We start from the raw sequence: 20,823 nt of genomic DNA on the forward strand, positions 1-20,823 counted from the left end.
ATTGCTGGGTATACATAGAAATTTGCTAGGTACATTTAGAAAGACTCATTTTATACCATGTGAGGCTTCTAACTAGAGACTTACTGTTTGACTCTGTAACCTCTAGTTGCCTTAGGGAGATAAGGACTTCCATATTCAATTTAAGTCTTTAGAAAATTACACATAAGTGTTATTTTGAAACATTAATTAGCTATAAGGTCACCTGCTTTTTCTTATACACATAAGGCCACTTGCATCTATAAATTATTTCATCCTGACAATTTTGCCCTTTTACCTAACAAAACCAAAACCTTACATCACAAATCACAGATCACAGATCTCTCTCTTGCGACCTCCTTGCTCTTCTCCGGCGGTGAAGACCGGTAACGCCGATTTGGACGAGGCGGTAGGCTAGGCTTCTCTCTCTCTCCTCCCCAATTCTCTACTGCTCCAATTAGAGCACCACCGCCTTCATGTCTTGGTCTCCGCCTCTGATTCTGGCTACCACCAGCACGGTGCTATCAGACCTTGCACTGTCGTCGGTCACCTTTAATTTTCAATTCAGCTTCTATTTTCACCGAAGCCCTCTCTAATTTCAATGAGAAAGCTCCATCGATGTTGGAGTCTCTGATGGGAGCCAATACCTTCGATAACGGCGCCGCTTCTCCACCATCATAATCAATGCTGGAGCTAGGTCGCCACTCAATTTCGAACCCAGGTAACATGATGCTTGCTTCTGCAAACGAAATCATATTAGAATTTAGGGATCTACATTATCGGATTTGTTTGCTTTGTTATTTTGGGAAATCGTGAATAACATGTTCATGCATTATTGCATGAGATTTGGTGTGTTTACTCGAGTGGTAGTGATATTTTGTGTGCGGCATTACTTCGAACACTTGGTGTGCAGTTTAATACAACTTGTTTGTAAGCAAATTTCTGTAAATTCTCTGTTCTATTTTTTGTTGTTATAAATCAAGTTCACAGTAGAAATAAGCCATAATTGATTAGACTACAAATATGTACAGTGAACATTCAAACTTGCTTGAACCAAAATCATGATAATGCATTTTGCTCTTTTGAAAAAAAAAAATCTCGCGCAATTATTACTGTGGGTCATGTTATATTACGTTTTTGGAACTGACAATGAGACTGATATGGATACTGGTTTCGATCCTAATAATCTAGATTTTGTTGTTGACCCTCGTGTTTTGGGTTCATCTGATTGTAGCAAGTAGACCATCCTAGATATGGCATGGCACATCTAGTGGAAGAGATGCAATGGCCTCTTGTGCATTTTAATGCAGGCTGTGACTCGTGAGGCGATGTTTAATCGTCTGACAGATTCTAGCTTTAAAGTTGATGTAATTATTCTCTATAGGGTCTTTTCCCGTATACCCAAAAAGCTCCTGTATTTTTCCCAACTGCCCAAAACTTTTGTATTTCACTATTGCTGATAGAAAAAGACTAATAAGATGGTTTCTTTTGAAAAAATGTCTTCTGTATCCTATGTTGACCCGTGATTTTAACAATATTGTTCGACCCAAAAAAAACTTTGCCCTAGACGACAAAAATTCAAACAAAACTAGCCTTCAACATGCCCAAGTTTTTCACCTAACGACTACTTTAACAGGCGGAATCACTGCTGCTTGGTCTAATTTTTGGTTCTAAGACTGATTTTTTTCCAGATGAACAATACTATTAAGACTTTGGATTTCTATAGGATGCATGCATTTAGAAACATGATTGACAACGATGATTATGACAACAACATCTATAATTATGAAAATATAATGCTGACTTATATTAGTTGAAAAAGTGGGTGAGCAACCATCTGAATTCATTTATTCAAATATACATACATGCTGAACATTCAGAGCCTCATTCTCAGGTAAACAGCAAAAGGCTGTTTAGCTATCCATAAGAATGGGAACAAGTACTTACTTGTACTGAGAGCACACTACTTCACACTTAGACAAGAAGGGAAGCACACTGCTACACTATTATTTGAGAGAAGACTTCTTCTGCTCAAGTTCCTAATTCTGTTTTTTTGAATTTAGAACTGATATGGAAATTTTCGAATATCGGACTGATGTCTTCCGTTTCGAATGCCTTACAAATGAAATTAAAGCTCTTTATATAGAGAGCGGAACTCAAACTAGAATTCAAAACATAACAATGTACAGAACAACTCCGTGACTTTTCAGCTTTCTGAGTGCTCCTGATGATGGAGGTCGGATGGAGAAAGCAGAAAAGGATTGGGTGAAGTGTCTCTTTCTTCTTTTGAAAAAGCAAAAGTAGCTTTAGAAAAAGTCTAAAGTTCTACAGTTGCAAATTTGGAGCTTTATTCTTCTCCTGTAGCCTCACATGTTCTCGTCTGTTTCAGAATTGTGGCCAAAGACAAAGGAGTTGTTGTCTGTCTGGGCCAAGCGAGTGGTTGTGGCATTGTCTTCGACATCTGTATCAACGTACATCTTGTAGTGGTTGTCATTTTCAAGCTTTTCCACCCACTGCATGCATGCCATTGTCGAGTCTATCTCTTTTCTGGTGAGCGATAGAAATAGATCACTGCTGACTACTTCAGGATGATCATAGGCAGTAATAATAGTTTTTTCTCCTGCTGCCAGGAAGGTATTGCTGATGTCTTCAGAGATGATCTTTTTAATGTACTCTAGGGCCATGGCCTTCATCCATGGGATGCTTGAGTTTGGCTGACCATTGTACCCCACGCAGGCAGGTTGTAGATATTTTCTTTGAATGATTCTCACATAATGATATGGAGAAATATATTCAACCTCACCGTTTGCCTTTCGGATCCATTCTGGGGGAGTGGATCTAAACTTTAGTCGAAGTGTGCTGTCAGCAGTTCTGACATTCTTGACAGTATTGACGATGATGGGCGGCAAACCTTTTAGATCATCATTTGTTTTAGTCCACAGATTATGGACAAAACCATTTTCAACAAGCCAAAGCTTGTGTTCTTGGGGATGTTCACTCCGAACATTTACCAGGTATCTCCCAACATATGGTCCAGCTATGATGAAGAGGGTTGGAGGAACTAGGTCTTCTGAATTATGTCTTCCTATCAGATTGTGGAAGTCATGCCAATCTGTTTCAGTGAGTGCCATGATAGGGATCCTAGCACTTTCTGGATTTTCAAGGAAGTTAATTTTTTCTTTCTTGACAGCACTCTGCTGTAGTTCTTCGAACTGTGGCCTGCCATTTTCATAGAGTTCTTCAGCTAAAGCGAAAAGAGCTGGGAACATTAGACCACTGCTTCTTTCTTGGAAGGCAAATAGAAGATTGTCCAGAATTGCCTTCTGGTGGTAGGAGAGTCTCCTGCCAGTTCTAAACACAGGAGTATCAAAAGTTCGAAGTTCATAATTAAAAACATTAATTACTCCAGTTGGAGTAGGTTTGCTTTTTGGCAAAGCAACAGCCGTCAACGGTCTTGATGAGCCTTTACCGTCTGCCGTTTGAGACGGGCTAGCCAATCCTTTACCCTGGGATTGATCAGTTATGGCTGGTCTTTTTGGACCTAGCAGGAATTTTTTGAGGACTTCTTCTCTGGGATCCTCGATATCTTCATGTTCTTTTCCAAGTCTTCTGCTTCTGGGATTGCGACCTTTGTCGTCATCTCTTTTGTTGAACATGGCTAATTCTCTTGTCAAGACGTCTGGAAGATAGTTCTTGTTTCCTGGAATTAATTCAACAACATAATCGTATTGGTTAAGAAATAATTGCCAATTAGCTAATCTTCCTCTATCAGCAGCTTTATCAAGTTTGAAATTTTTGAAATTCTTTACTCTGGCACAATCGGTGCGAACAGTAAAGGGTTTTCCAAGAAAAGCTGGAGAATTTAAAATCGTTTTCTTTACAGCCAAAATTTCTTTTTCCCCTGTGGGATAATTCAGTTCTGCAGGGCTGAACTTGCCACTACAAAATTTACAGATTTTTTCAATGTTAGTTCCAGGCGTTTTTGCCAGGACAACACCGGACCAGTAATTATCACTCGCATCTGTTTGGAGGATAATTTCATCATTCTCTTCTGGTTGTTGAAGAGGAGGGAGGTTTTTGCAGAGATTCTTTATCTGCTTCACAGTTTTTTCATCATCTTCTGTGAAGTTCCATTTTCTTTTGGAACTTGTCTTTGGGGATAACATTGCTGTTAACCCTGAGATCTTGGGGATGAAATCTCTCCCATAATTTATGACACCAAGGAATCTCTCTAGACTCTTAGCATCAGGAATTCTATCTGGGAACTTCCAGATTTTCTCAAGGATATGAGGTTGGAGTTTTATCACTCCATTTTTGATATTTATACCTAGGAAATCGACTTCATCAAGGATAAAGAAGATTTTCTTTTCACCTAGGATAATTCCATGCTGAACTATCAGCTTTACAACCTCATGGAGGTGTTTCATATGTTCTTCTCTGTTTTTGGAGAAGACCAGAATGTCATCTATGTAGACGACGCAAAACTCCGCAACGTGCTTGAAGATATTATCCATTTTTCTCTGGAATATTGAGGGAGCTTGCTTTAAACCAAAAGGCATTACTAACCATTCGTAATGTCCTTGTGGTGTTCCAAATGCAGTGAGAGGTACACTCTCAGGATGCATTTTGACTTGCCAAAATCCTGACTTTGCATCAAATTTTGAAAAGACTTTAGCTCCTCTGATCTGGTTGATCAATACTCTTACTTGAGCAATTTGATAGCCGTCTTTGACAGTCTTCTTATTGACATCTCGATAGTCAATAACCATTCTAGCTTTTCCTCGAAGGGTTTCTGCATGATTTCTCACGTAGAATGCTGGAGCATGATGAGGGCTAGTGGAAGGTTGAATTAATCTCTTGTTCAGGAGATCTTCAATATCTTTTCTGAATTCTTTTTGGTCTTCCTCTTTGTACTGAGGAATGGCTTTGACATGACAGATAACATTCATGTCATGTAATCTTAATTCACAGACCACTGGGTCTTTTTCCCAAAACTTCTGAGGATCTACATCGATGTTTTGTTCTAGTAGCTTCTTGATTTTTTCAAGTGTGGGAATTTTTTGAGACTCAAGCTTATTCTGAAAGTGTTTGAGGTTATGCTCATGGATGAAACTAGCTTCTTCTTCTTCACTAGTTTCTGCTTCTTCTTCTTCTTCAGAAGATTCTTCAACAAGTAATTCTTCTTGTTGTTTGATTTGGAGTATGGGTTCAAATTTGGGTTTGTAGGGGGTAAGATCACCACTATTCTGTTGCGATCTCTGATATTGGGTAGTAAAGTTTGGACCTACAATACTTTTGGCTTGAAGAAGCCTATCAGCCCAGAACACCCGTTCTCCTTTTCTGAAGCCTATTGCTTCTTCATCCTGAATAAATCTCTGTTGGAGAATGAAATCATTACCCAACAAGAAATCTGCGCCTTGACCTTCAGATTGCCAGACGTTATGGATGGTGAATGTTCCTCCACCAATGGTGATGTGAACATTTTTTGCTACTTTATTCATGGTGAGATGGCTTCCGTCAAAAGTAACACCAGTAGCTGTTTTCTTTTCTTCTTTCCAGAGTTTTTCTGGAATTGTGAATCTCTTTGCAACTGTAAATCCTGATCCATTATCTACAAAGGCATGTAGATGATATTTTTTATGATCAGGGAATTTTAGTCCAATCTCTATGTAGTTGCTGTATCTACTCGTAGAGACGACTTTTGATTGCTGAAGCTCATTTTCTTGAGCTGCTTGTTCCTTTGGAATGAAAGGTTTACATTCTTCTGGAATAATTTCTGGTGGTTTAACCAGTTCTTCATTTTCTGGTATTTCAACCAGTTCAAAGTTGTCATCGATTTTTTCTTCGATGATGTCTTCCTTTTTCGAGGAAGATGGTTCCATGGTTTCCTGGAACAAAGTTTCTACTTCTTTCTCTTTTTGTTCAGAGAAATATTCTTCATATTCTGGTTCAACCAGTTGGCTGACAAGACCATTCTTGGTTTTTCTTCTTGCTTCAGCTATGAAGCATTCTCTGTGATAAGTCTTTTTTGACTCTTCACAAAACATAGGGAGACCATTCTTTTCGTGACATAAGCAGTAGTCACAAACGAATGTACCAGGGTTCACCTGATAAGAAGACATTAACGATTCTGTCTTACTTTCTTCCCAGTTTTTGATTTTCAAAACATTCATTTGTCTGGATTCGAAGTACTCTACTTCAGAATCTGTCTCAGACTCAGATGAATCTTCTTCTTCGGACCAGGCAGAGTAAACTGACCTGTCGTCTTCTTCATCATCAGAATAGGCTATTTCGTAGCCTTTCATATTTGCTGATTCTACTATATGCTCATATTCTTCAAAGAGAGCCTTAGTAGAAGATCTTTTACCCTTTTCCGGGCATTCATTGGTATAGTGCCCTTCAGCTTTACATAACCAACATCTGCAAGCTTTCTTGCTTGGTTGTTTATGTTGATGAGTATTCTTCTTTTTCTTGAAGAATTTCTTTTTTGGATCTTCATCCTGTTGTTTCTTGTAATTGGAACTTTTCTTGAATTTCCAATTCTTTCTTTGATTACTCTTTTTGAATTTTTTAGAGTAATATTTTCCTTTCTTCTTTCTGTGGAACTTGGCTTCATGGCATCCCCAGTTGGTTGGCATATCCAGTATTCCGTAACAGAAATTTTCAACTCCTTTGAGTTGTTTCTTGGCCATCTTAGCTCTAAGATTGGCTTTGCATTGTTCTTTCAATAGTTGCCGGATTCTGTTGGCAATTCCTCCAACTGAAAATCTTTCAATTGGTTTTTCTGCTATGCTTTCTCGCACAGCTGTTCTCCATGGTTCAGGGAGTTTCCTGTGCAACAGGTTGACTAGATCAGTATTTTCTAGTTCACCAATTGTACAGTAATATTCTTGAAATTCATTCAAGTATTCTTCAAAATATCTCATGTCACAAATTTTGAGAGCATAGATATTTGATTTGGCCGTTTCTCTAGCCTTTTCACTCATATTTGCAAGATCTCCACAGAACTGATCATACAGTGGTGCTGCAAAATCATACGGAGATTTTGAAGTTTTGATCTCTTCCAGCCATTCTTTTCCTCTGGCTGTTTCTTTGAAAGAATAGTAGTACTTCTTGGCTACTCCTGTGAGGGTAGTTTCAAAGTACATCTGAAGATCAGGAGCTTCAAATTTTCCAAGAGTTAGAGCAGATGCCATCATCAGGCTGTCTACCCATTGATCAAGAGTTTTTCTCTTGTCTAGAGCTTTATCTAAATCGAGCCAGGTACCATAGTTGGAAATAGGTACTCTGGGTATCTTGTCCTCTGGGACAAATCTTTGAGAATTTCTTTCTCCATTTCTGCCCGTAGGGGCCTTCTGTATAGGGAGTTTCACTTTTCCCTTTTCTCTAGTGATGAAAGTTTTGGAGCTATCTCCGTCTTCCATTTCAACATCTTGGTAGGGAAGGAGTTTTCTTTCCTTTCCTGGATTGAAGTTTTTCATTTCTTCGATTAGTTTTTCTAATCTTTCAGGATTTTCTCAAAATTCTGCTTCTTCATAGAGATCATAGAGCTTTTGTGCTCTAAACATATTAACTGGTCTGCTTAGATCAGCTTCCAATTCTTCTTCAGTGATGGAGATGGACTCTGATGGTTCTTCAGAGCTTTTTGTGCCACTGACACTAGCTTCTCTAGTGCTGTAACTTCTTCTGAGAAGATTTTTGTTTATCCTGATATTCTCAGGACAGACATCACTTTTTCTGTGATTGTCAAAATTTAGACTGATTTCTCCAGTCTTTCTACTTTCGTAAATTTTAGCTTTTGCACTTTCTGCTGGTAGCTTCGGACCAGATAACTTCCATTCAATAGGAAAAGTTACTTCATTCCAAGTAACCTTGTGGATCTGCTGTGAATGGTTCTTCTGACTGGTGAGGAATCCAGTAGTAAGACCAGGGATGTTTGATATCCTTGTCTTTGGTTCTACTATAGTACTCATCAGTTTATAGTATATTCTGTATACTATTGCCAATTCTTGCATATCATTTTTCATGGATATGCCATCTGTCTTGACTCTCAGTCTTAGACAGTGAGCTGCATCTTTCAAGCTGGTTGAGAAGTTGGGGAAGCAGTTGAAATATGCCACTTGGTTGCACAAAGATGCTTCAAGGGTTCCCAACAGACTGGCTTGAAAATCTGTTAGTCTGTTGTCTTGTAAGACACACAGGACTGAACAGTTTATGCCTTCACGAGCTAGAAGCTTTATGCCTACTTGGACTGCTCCAATATGCATAAATTGATAATTTTTTGATCTGGCTCTGGCGACTTCAGCTGGAGTGATCATCAGTAGATCTGTTTCTCCTGTTGTAGAGGGGGTTGTAAATTCCAGTAATTTGAAATGATGGCTATCCATCAGGTCAAATGTTCCCCTTTTGTATATTTGCTTGAAATCTAGCTTTGGAATTGAGGCGTTTTTTACCTCATGCTTGATTTCATTGTATTCAAATTCTTCAGCATTTAGGAGTTGTACTCCTTTCTTTTTTCCGAAGATGCTCATCATATTGACATCTCGAGTTTCTTTCGGCTTTTCATACCGAATACTAGTAGAACTAGTTGAGGGATCCAGAAAAATCATGTTTGGAACAGGATTCTTTTCTGGTCTTTCTAATGGTTTAAATCCATTAGCCTTCTTTGGTTTTACTGTAGGCACTTTCTTGTCCTTCAGTATATTTTTCATAGAATCCAGCGTTTTTTGCTGTTCATTGATTTTTCTGCTAACACTTGTTAGCTTTTCTTCTTCCGTTTTTGGAAGATCTTTGATATAATCCAGTTTGTTTTCCAATTTTTCCAATTGGTGGATTATAACAGGAATTTTTTCTAGATGTTCTTGATATCTAGAAATCTCTTTCTGCAGGATCTGATATTTTTCATCAGAAGATTTTAATAGAGAATTCAGTCTCTCTATTATTAAATCAGACATTGTCCCCATAGGGGATTCCCCTGCTGAGCTATTTTACAAGCTCTGATACCAGTGATTTGCGGATCTAACCAATGCTCAAATAATCAAGAGGTTTTTGTTCCTCTTCTAGAACATATAAAAGATTATCAATATCTTGTTCTAGTTTATAAATTCTTGTCTGAAGTCTATAGAGGATATCCCAATAATTGGGAGTTTCCCTAGGAAGACGTTCTCTATAGTCTTTCAATTTTCTCAGTTTTTCTCTCTCCTGATTCAATTCCTTGCTAGTGTTTTTGCAGATAGCATTTAACTCAAGTCTGTCAACTATCGAAATTCTGGATAATAAAGTGCACTGTTTACCTTTGAAATAGAGGATGATTGCAACATCTGTATATATATTTAAACGAATAAAACTCTGATGGGCCCACCACGTTTCAAAACAAAATTAAATATGCAGACTCTAAGGCAGACAAACAACAACTGAAAAGGAAAGCAACAAGGGGTACTGATGGTAGAGAAATTGACAAGACGGGTAGGTAGGAATAGAAAGGGGAAAGACTTGTGTAGAGAGGAAGAAAAATCATACAGTGGGGTGTATGAGAAGTATTCTCAGGATTATGGGGTGTATAAGCATTAACCCTTCTCTATACTCCCTATACTTATAGGCTTTCATCGTTTCAGTCCCTGACCTTCGAATTTCATCTAAAAAGTCCCTGAACTCTCAGTTTCCTCCCAATTGGTCCCTACCGTCAAAATTTTCTGTTAAAGTTGCCGAAAATGTCTATTATGCCCTCACTTACTTTTTTTTTTTAATTTATTTTTTCTCTGTTTTATTTCTTTTTTTTCATTTCATCTCTTGAACGTCTGTGGATTGGAACAATCTTGATGAGGAGATGAACAGAATGAGGCGAAAGAGCCGGAAGAAAAAGAGGTAAAAAGAAAAAAAAATAAAAAAATAAAAAAAGAGAGGAAGAGAAATATATATATATTTTAAAGTAAATAAGGGTATACTAGACTTTTTAGGGAAAGATAACGGAGTTTTTGACGGATGTTTGACGGTAGGGACCAATTGGGAGGAAATTGGGAGTTCAGAGACTTTTTAGGTGAAATTCAAAGGTCAGGGACTGAAACGATGAAACCCTATAAGTATAGGGAGTAAGCAGTATTTAAACCCTATTCTCTATTTTGATTTTCTTCTATAGATAATTCTTTCATATCTTTTTTGTTTTTGATAAAGTCTGTACTTACATGAGCATTTGCCTAAGCATAATTAGCTACAATGAGCCACGCTCATACTGCCGCCAGCGCCACCAACAACTATCAAGGGTGTGACCTACGGAAACACCGCCAAATAGGCTATCACCTGAGCTCCGGCTCAGCCCGAGATCACCACTGACGCGCCGCGCCAAGATTATCTCGCTGAAGCATAAGAAGTTGGGAATTGAAGCACATCAGTCCCACATCAAAAACAAGGAAGAGATCAGTCTCTCCCTCACCTATAAAAGGTCCACTTCTCTCTCCTCATTAACTACACATTTATTATTTACCGAACGTTATTTTGTCAACACAAATATATTGACTGACTTAGGCATCAGAGTATAGAAGACCGCCAACCGCGGTCTCCCTATGACGCCCTTTGTATTTTATTTGACAGGTAGCGATAGTGCTACAACCTCCTCAGTAGCGGTCCAGGCTTGTACCAGCGTTAACAAGATTTGGCTACCACTGAATCTCAGACATTAACATTGGAACTGTCTGTGGGAATCCTTGAGCAAAAAGTCATCCCACCATAATCCACCATGAGTAACGGTAGCGGGGAAGTCGCCGATTAGCAAGCAGACCAGTCCGCCAACCCCCAACCCACTAACCCGCGGTTGCCGTCAACCGCGCACTTCAATACTCCGTTCAACCCCGACATTGAACCCCAAAACACCCCTCTAGTTCCACAGACCCAGTCAGCGGTGGAAAATCTGCCTGGCAGTAGCTGCCAGCCGCCAGGACAAGACCTTGCCGCTAAACTAGAATTGGCAATGGAGGATCTTCACAAGGCAAACAGAGAGCGAGAGCAAGAGAGAAGGGAAAAGGTGGAAGCCCAGAAGCAAGTGGTCACACTGATATCCAAATTTGACGACCTGAAAAAGGAGCTGGAGTTAAACGCTAACCCAGCACAGAGCGAGAACTCGCAGAGCGCGAGACTTAGCCTAAACACTGGGATAAGGATAAGGTCGACGCCAATAGTACAACTGGGCGTTCCCCTAAATTCGTCCGAGCTAGCAGGATTGGGTCCTCCACCACGACCAATGCTGGAGTAGGAGGCAGAATCACAGCCACGCGCCAACCTTGGCGCGGAGAGAGCAAGCATGGTGGGAAGTCCTCCAGCCCCCGGCAACACCTAAACCAGATCCCTTGAAATACATAAGCAAGGCCCACCGCCTATGACCTTGATACTGCAAAAAGTACAGCAGTTGGAAGAAAAACTACTCCGGGTGGAGGCAGGCGCCCTAGCGCCAATTCAGAACCCGCTTTTTGCAACAAGGCCCGATCCATTCACAGCTGGAATCTTACAGGCCGTTAGACCAGCATATGCAAAAACACCAAAAATCACTTAGTACAGTGGTCTAACGGACCCCTTCATTCACATGGACACATTCAAGAAGGTAACCAATAACAAAGGCTTCAATGACGCCACCTTGTGCCACCTATTCAGCGAAACGCTAGATAGTGAGGTAATGAGTTGGTTCTTCGAATTGCCCACCCCTAATTCATTCGCTGCGTAGTCAAACGATTTCTTGTCACAATTTATCCTCTTAGCGGCAGGATACCACAATACCAGCCAGCTGTTCACCATCAAGTAAGGCGCTGAGGAATCACTAAAGACATTCGTCACGAGATGGAGGCCCTCTGCATCTAGATGCCGCGACATCGACAAGACAATGGCACTGGCTTCCTTCACGCAAGGACTCTTAAAGGGACCATTCCTTTACCATCTTAACTACAATTGCCCAAACGTGGCATATTACCCTATTATGGGCGAGGGAGTCCTTTACGCACAGGCAGAATACATCACATATGGTGAGGCTTCACCGCCATCACCCGCCAAAACTACCCAGTTTTCCTCCTCGCAACAGGAACCCGCTAACAAATCCTCCGCTACTCCCCTGAATGATAAGAAAAGAGAGTGGCAACAAGGCAACAACTACCAAGATAAGCAGCATAAGGACCAACAATACCACAACAAGGATAACTGTTTCTTCCAAAATGATAACGACAACAACAAACAGACAATGTCCTCTCAGCGGTATGCGGTATTCTTTGTCCTTACAACCTCCTATGAGGAAATTTATGATCAGTGCAAGGAGCAAATTCCACTGCCACCACCAAGAAAATACCCCAGAGTGGGAAAATTGAGAAACACAGGCAAATGGTGCAAGTACCATGAGGATAGAAGTCACAACACCAACAATTGTAACACCCTCAAGACGGCAATAGAGACGCTCTATCACGATGGCAAGTTAGAACAATTCAAGGTATGCTAACCAACACCAGTAGTCGCCAACATTAAGCCAATGTGTCGTATCAACATAATCGATGGCAGCGCCCCCATCAGCAACATGTCACACGGGGTGAGAAAGCACTATGCACGCGCCAACCACCTAAAAGAAGTCATCAATATCCGCTACGAGAGATCCACCAAGATGTCCAAGTCTGGTTGGGAGCCCATAACCTTCTGTGAAGAGGAAGAACGAGGTGTTCACCTCCCCCACGACGATCCATTCTTGATCGACACAATACTTGATAAATGGTCAATGAGAAAGGTATTAGTGGATAGCGGATTCGTCGTTAACGTCATCTTTAACGGATGCTACAACCAACTGGAGTGCAACAGAAATCTCCTCCAAGATCATGAACCTTTGCTCATCTTTTCTGGCGATGTCACACAACCGCTAGGCTCAGACTACATGCGTCTGTCAATTGGGACCAGCCCTTGCACAACGGAGATACACACTGAATTCATAGTTGTTGACTCCTTTAGCTCTTATAACGCCATCATCGGGCACCCAGCCCTCAATAAACTGAAGTGCATCATCGCCGGATACATGTTGCTCATGAAGTTAATTTTCATAATATCGCAATTTGAATAAAAATAACAAATTAACCACATTTACTTCAAACATGAGAGAATCACTAAGTTAATATAAAATCCAATATCGCCTTCTAAAATACCAAAGAAATCATTTCAAGAATATTTATTTCCGAAAAATTAGAATGACATGTATTTTAATTCAAAATAAATGTCCACTCACAGTTTATTGCTAAAACCACCAAGTGTGGAGATTCTCGTCGAGTGATGGGTCGATACCTCGTTCTGTACAAAATTATAACTCGTAAACAACGATTTGAAAATTAAATACGATCCTAAAACGAAACCTGAAAAACCTTCGTAAACCAACATCTCCATTTCTTCTCGGATTCATCCCAAGCTTCACCACTAAGATCGATTCGTCAATTTAAGTATTCTATAATAGAAACGAGGGATATCCAACGGTCGGATTCATGTAAATCGACAACCGAAACACCGAACTTCAGAAATTCTCAATTGATACCAAACTTTCTTTGATTTCCACAAAAGTCATCCCTACAGATTCTACACGCTACAACCAACTCAACAATTAGGAGGCCAGAGTCGGCCTCCACGCACCCCCATGCATTGGAATAGACTATCTTTACTGTTAAAAATATCAGCAATCAGAATCACAGAAGAAACTTACAGTGCATTTAATATGGGTAGACATATACGAAAATTCTAACATGCTCCGAGCATGGGTTGCTCTGGCACATCAGCATCTCCACTCCAAACTCGGAGCATGGAAGACGTTCTCAAGGTGCTTTGTTTTTGCCCATTTCTTCATTATTAATTGAGATAGCTGTGGTGCTGCGCTGACTTTGCGTACTTTTTTGTTTACTGACAGGGCTTGCTACTTCTGCTGGGACCTTGAATGGAGACGAGTCGTTGGTAGTGTTCTTTATATACATGCCGTGCCTTGACCTTCATTTAATCATCCATGCCTCCATCTTCCATCTTCCATCTTCCATCTTCTGACATGATATACGCATGTGCAGCACTACAGGCCATAGAAAAAAAAAATTATTATTATTATTATTTTATTTTTTTGGAATAACAATCAAAAGCATGATTCCTCCATTTTTTAAATCATTCTTGTCGCATGAACCCCACGCCCTGACAATATGGACACATTGAAGATTTTTTTTTTTTTGGTCAGTCTGAGTGCAAAACATGAATTGATTTATCATGTTGCCCCCACATTCTTCTTTTCGCATGATGCTGCTGCCTTTTCTTCTTACTTTTTTTTTTCTTCGCACCGTACATGCATATATATTGCCAGAATCATAATATCATGATTCCACGTTTCCTTCTAATCATCACATGCCATGACATAATTGTCTTCTATATATATATATATATATATATATATATTTTATACCGCACAGTATATGTGTACCCTTGACAATTGCTTTAAATATTATTTTTTCCTTTGTTCAGAATTGAGGTGACAATTGGAGAACCCCAGTTCTGATTTCTTTATTTGCTTGCTACTAGCCTACTACTACTCATTTCCTGCCTTGGACTCTGCAAATCATCAAGCTAAGGTATGACTTTCTGTCCCCTTTTTCTTAAACTATTGTAACAAAGCTTAGTTCAATCATCCATCTTCTGACAATGGATATGCATGCACGTGCAACTAAAGCATGATTGAAATTTTTTTTTTGGTCTGAGTTCAAACGTTAAAGCATGATTATTTTCTTCTTAATCACATTCTGTCGTGTGCTCCCCCACACTTCTTTTTTTTCATGATGTCACTTTTTTTTTTAACGTCGCACAGTTTTATATATATTTCAATATATATATATATATATATATATATTTTTTTTTTCTTTTTCAGGGTTTGAAAAACGCAGACGACCTAAGTGCTTGGATTTTTCCACCTCTTGATTGTGGGAAAATCTACTCAAAGCAGTTAGGCTTTGCGTGTTTGTCGACACCAAGGAGAAGAACATGAACGTCCTAAACGCTTGGATTCCTCCACCTTAGCTCGTGGTAGGGTCCACCAAAAGCGGTTAGGCTTTACGTATTTGGTGGCTCACAAAAAGAAGAACGCGGACGTCCTAAGCGCTTAGATTCCTCCACTTTTGTGAGTGGTAGGGTCCACTAAAAGCGGTTAGGCTTTGTGTACATCGTCAGGCACTTGCGATCGCGCTTCCCGTCCTTTTGTAGCCATGGCTTTCTTCAAGTGCTTCAAGAAATTGACAGTCACCATCCTCGAGGATCTAGAGGACACTCAAAGTGACGGCACTACTCTGCAGGTGTATCCATCGTTGACTGGGCCTCAAGCAATCGATGTCCCTCCTTATGACCCTTCAGCTCACATCCTCCAGTGGACGCATGTGGTACCTCGCCAACTAGCTATGTTTCGACAACTGAGATCTGGCAGAGACCAACAAAACTCGCATGTACTGTTGCTGAAGTCTTCGCATCATGATCAGAACACTCCTCAGACCCCATTCACGCTTCTCAGCGATCGTATGTGCAATGGTTCAGTGCAGTGGAGCAATGCATTTCGAGCAAATGGCGGGTTTTCTTACACGGAGTTCTACTGGGAATGGGTAGAAGATATTTTAAGCAGGAACGACACGCTTATCCGGGAGACTGGCCTCTATCGAGCTATATTCGCCTCACTATTCAGCTATGACCGTGTTGCAGCTGTCATACGGGCCTTCTGCGCGTACTGGTGCCCTGCGACGAATACTCTCCACACATCTAGAGGAGATGTCCATCTCCCTCTGGGATTTAGACCAACTCAGAGGTTTTCCCATTGCTGGACGGTTTTATGATGAGGTGGTTCCAGCTGCTGAAGAGCTTTCTGCAACAAGCAAAGGGAGTCAACAGAGCTGCCACTATTTGTTTCTCGCCTACCATAAGCTTTGCAAGGAAGGTCAAGGGCAGAAAGTGAAGATAACCTCATGGATACGATATTGGTATAGAGGAGCTTTGCGCTATAAGAGGCCTCCGAACAAAAGCCACAGGAACAAAAGAGATCCGCCCCCGGATGCATTTAATCCATCTGGCAAGATCCACGAGATTCGACAACGAACTTCTGCAGATCGCGTAGCATTTGATGACTTAGGCATGGAGGGTGAAGATATAGAGCCCACCTATTTGGCTGCCTTTCTTGCTTGTTGGTTGTGCCTGTTTGTTTTACCCAGAGACGACACTGGTTTGATTCGTCCGGGAGTATTCAAAGTTGCCAGAAAAATGTCACAGGGTGTACAGGTTTGCCTAGCGGTACCAGTACTAGCCAGCATCTATCAAGGTTTGAACGAGATTTCTGTTTCCAGCGATCCAGGTAATTGCTCGGCTGCTCTTCCTTTTCATTATATTTATGCATGGCTAGCAGAGTACTTCGGCACCCACTTTCAATCTCCACTTCCCAACGACCTAAGGCCCCGTATGGTCCGCTTACAGTCCACACCGGTTCAGTCGACAGTTTGGTTATGTCCAAGACATTCCTGGCAGCCTTAAGAATGACATTCCCACTAGCGTATTGGCTTTGATTTATAAGCATTGGGATTCTTGCACCAGAATGAACACCAAGTGCGTGGTAACGTTGCCAATCCAGAGTGCTATCACGGAGTACATGGTTACCCGAAACTATGTCGATTGGTGGTCTAAAGTGTACCATTCTACACCAGTGAAGGCAACGAAAGAAGCGCCTACTAGTAGACCACTGCATAAGACTCTGAAAGCAAAAGAAGATAAGAACGTCACCCGTGCAACACCGCCTCATCACAAAAATGTGATTCCTTGTGAAGTTGAATGTAGCACCAACGTCCCTGTGCCTCCTAATAGGACTTTGCTTCCTAGCAGTGATTGTCAGACTCATCCGCTCAACATTCTAGAAGATGATGGGGATTCTTTAGATTCTCACATTGCTTTGGCTCATCCACCTAAGTTGAAAAGACCTGCCATCAAAGAAAGAAGGCGTAGTGGAAGCAGCGGTAGCAATAATAGTGAAGTGCACTTTAAGCGTCGGAAAACTGACACCAGTCTTGGCCCTATTTACTGTGATCCCAATGCTGAGTTCACTCTGAATACTGACTTTCTTGGTGACATTTCAACTTCTTCACAACCGATGCTGCAACGAAATGAGGTAACTCTTTTTTGGACTTGCGTCAGAAATTTTTTTTCTTTCTTTTTGTGGTCTTTTTTTGGAACTTGAATTGTTCTTTTCCCATCTTTTCAGGGTGCAGAGATTGATGGTCATTCACTTTGGGGGAACGATGACGCCTCTTCAGATCCTATACGTGTTCCTTCTGCAGCGGAACTTGAGGCTTACGCTTTACCCACGAAAGGAAAATCCAATGCAAAGAATGACTCACAGCAAATTGACCCTACAGGTACAATTCTTAACTCTTGTGTATTTTCATTGCACTTTAAGCCCCTTATTTTTTTACTAATGATACATGTACAGGTCCACTCACCAAGGTGCATCCTCCCAAGCCTCTGAACACCATAGCCTTTTCTGAGGCCTCTGTTGGTGGAGCTGTTATTATAGATGCTAGTCAAAGACTTCGTGATATTCGTCAACAAGCTGCTACCGCAGTTTGTGAACAAATTGAAGATATGATAATGAAGCACTCCTCAAAGACCATTCTTTCCAGCAAGGGGGAACTTGACAAGCTGATAGCTGAGCTTAGCCATTATGGGATTGATCCTTCATCCGTAAGGGGAAAAGTTGAGGGATTGTTGACTAGTGCTGACCAATACAACCTGGCACGTCTTTCTTGTTCACGTAAGGCTACTCCAGGCACACGTAATCAACGTCTGGCTGACACAGAGTCAGAAATTGCAAATGTCACTTCAATTCGTCAAGCTGACTCTGATCATCGTCAATCTGCACTCAAGTCTTTGGAGAAACTAAAGGAGGAGCAACGAAAATTGGAGCAAACAGTGACTTTACTAGACGAGAGACTTCTACTACAGGAGAAGAAGCTTGTCGACCTAGAAAAAGAGAAGACTCAAATCCAAGAAACCCCCGAGGTGACCACTGCAGAGCTTGAGACTACAAAATCATTGCGAGATACTTTTGAGAGCCACCGCAATAGTTTCAAGGGTTTGACTTGGGTGTGAAGAGTTGCTCTCCACTTCTTAGTCTATGATGATTTTTTCACTTTTCTTTATTACTTGTAATAAGTCAAACTTTGACGGTCATAACTTATTATAAAAATAAAGTATCCTTCTATTTGTTTACTTTATGAATGGTAAACAAACCTTTTGTTTTTTATTTGATTTGACTGAACTTGAGATTGTTATTCCCAAGGTAAACAAACCTTTTGTTTTTTATTTGATTTGACTGAACTTGAGATTGTTATTCCCAAGCTGCCTACGTATCCTTCTAATGAAGGAATCAAGTCATCACGTAGTTCAAGGGTTTATGGATGAAGTGAATTTTTTTATTTTTTGGGTCCTTTTTTTGCTTGAGCCGCCCTTTCGGGTTTTCAACTCAACGGACTCCTTTTTTTTTTTTGTGCCATGTGCAGTTTAGGCTCGTGCTGGCTAGGAGCGTCTTCTTACTTTCTTCAAGCATAGTACCTCTTCAGGAACTTTCCATTTATGGGGCCAATTCTCAGGCCATCTTCAGCCATTATTTTGTAGGCTCCATTGGTGTAGACTTCGCTGACGACATAAGGACTATCCCACTTTGACTTGAACATAGGACCAGTCTTGTGTGTCATGATGATAGGTCTGCGCACAGCAAGCACTAGGTCCCCAACTTGAAAGGATCGGGGTCGAACCCCTTTGTTGAAAGCTCGTGACATTCGAGCTTGATAGCATTCCAAGTGCTGTTGCGCGTCAAGTCTCTTTTCATCTAAGGCTTCCAACTCTTGAAGCTGTAACTTGGCATTCTCCTCATCAGTCAATCCCTCTTGCAAAGCAATCCTCAGAGATGGAATTTGTTTCTCCAAGGGTAAGACAGCTTCAACACCATATATAACGGAGTAAGGTGTAGCTTTCGTGGGAGTTCTATATGTCGTTCTATAGGCCCAGAGCGCCTCGCCCATTCTTTCATGCCAATCCCTTTTTGTTTTGCTGACAACCTTCTTCAAAATATTACACAATGTCTTGTTGAATGCCTCAGCCAATCCGTTAGCAGGGGCATTGTACATAGAAGAAAAATGCAGCTTGAAGTGATATTTCTCACAGAGTTTCTCCATGGCACTATTGGAAAAGTACTTGGCGTTGTCTGTGATGATGCAGCGCGGAACACCATATCGTTGAATGATATTCCCTTTGATGAAGTCTACAACATTTTCTTTATTTATTTCCTTAAGTGGCACCGCCTCTGCCCACTTTGAAAAGGAATCCGTAGCCGCTAGAATGTATGAGTGATCGGCGGAGGATTTTGGAGTTATGGGCCCTACAGCATCAAGTCCCCACACATCGAAGGGGTAGGAAGCAATCGTTGGATGCAATCTGGTGGTTGATAGATGAAGTTTGCATGAAACTGACAAGCTTGACACCTTTGTGCATACTCCATGCAATATTTAACCATGGTGGGCCAATAGTAACCCATCCTTTTCACTTGAAAATGGAGCATAGGACCTGACTGGTGAGCTCCGCATACTCCTGAATGAGCTTCCTCCATAGCCTTAGCAGCTTCCTCTTTCCCCAGACATCTAAGGAGCAATCCATCGAATTATCGTCGATAAAGAGTCTCCTTGTAGTAGAAGAAACGTGGTACTCTTCGTCTTATGTCCAAGCATTGCTTTGGGTCATCAGAAAGCTTATTTCGCTCGAGGTAATCAATCAACGGGTATCTCCAGTCATCAACATCAATCACATAAACATAGACAACATTGGAGTCTTCATGCCAAAGCTCAGAGACTGCCGGTACGACCCACCGTTGGCAGATTGGAAGGTGTATGATTTCATCCTTTGATAATGCCAAAGTTGCTGCTAAGTTGGCCAAAGCGTCTGCCGTTTGATTTTCTTTTCTTGGCACATGCGTTAGTGTGACAGCATCAAAACCCTTTAAGAGTTGTGTGGCGAGTTGAAAATAAGGAACTAAATCCTCTTTCTTCACTTCATAGATAGTTAGTAATTGATCGACTACTAACTTCGAGTCTCCATACACCTCTAGATTTGAGATTTTCATTTCAGCTGCGGTTTGTAGTCCCATAATTAGCGCTCGGTACTCAGCAACATTATTGGAACATAGTTCACCAAGAGTGAAGGCATAAGGCATAATTGACCACACCAGTTCCTGCCCCATCTGCCCGTGAAGACCCATCGAAGAACATTTGCCAAGCAGGGAGGACCTCTGTATTAAAGACTTCTTCATCTGGCAAGTCATCTGAAATCTCCCAATCCACAGGGATAGGATGATCCGCTAGGAAATCAGCCACTGCTTGTCCTTTAACCGCTTTGGCCGGTATGTAGATGATTTCATACTGATTGAGGAGTAGTGCCCATTTTGCCATTCTCCCTGTTAAGACTGGTTGCGACATAACAAACTTGACTGGGTCAGCTCGTGCCACTAGATCCACTGTGTAAGCTTGCATGTAATGTCTTAACTTTTGGATGGCGAAGACGAGTACGAGACAGATTTTCTCTATCGGTGGATAGTTCAATTCCGGTCCTGTGAGAGTTGACTCAAATAATACAACGCCTTCTCCTTCTTTTCTTCATTTTCTTGGGCCAGGAGTGCTCCGAGTGATCGCTCTTGAGCAGCGATGTAAAGGATAAGCGGCTTCCCAAGGATGGGTGCACCTAACACTGGAGGATTTGCCAAGTACTTCTTTATGCTTTCAAAGGCATTATGGCAAGCTTCATCCC

General features: G+C 41.1%; 1 protein-coding gene across 1 annotated transcript; it reads left to right on the plus strand.

Moving 5' to 3' along the window:
* Positions 1 to 15,655: 15,655 nt before the first annotated feature.
* Positions 15,656 to 18,186, plus strand: LOC133741790 (uncharacterized). Its single transcript, XM_062169511.1, has 3 exons — positions 15,656 to 17,137; positions 17,231 to 17,384; positions 17,459 to 18,186. The coding sequence occupies exons 1-3, from the start codon at positions 16,571 to 16,573 to the stop codon at positions 18,115 to 18,117; spliced, it is 1,380 nt and encodes a 459-aa protein (XP_062025495.1). The 5' UTR covers positions 15,656 to 16,570; the 3' UTR covers positions 18,118 to 18,186.
* The last annotated feature ends 2,637 nt before the right edge of the window (positions 18,187 to 20,823 follow it).

This window comes from Rosa rugosa, chromosome 4 (assembly GCF_958449725.1).
Source record: "Rosa rugosa chromosome 4, drRosRugo1.1, whole genome shotgun sequence".
NCBI classification, from domain to species: domain Eukaryota; kingdom Viridiplantae; phylum Streptophyta; class Magnoliopsida; order Rosales; family Rosaceae; genus Rosa; species Rosa rugosa.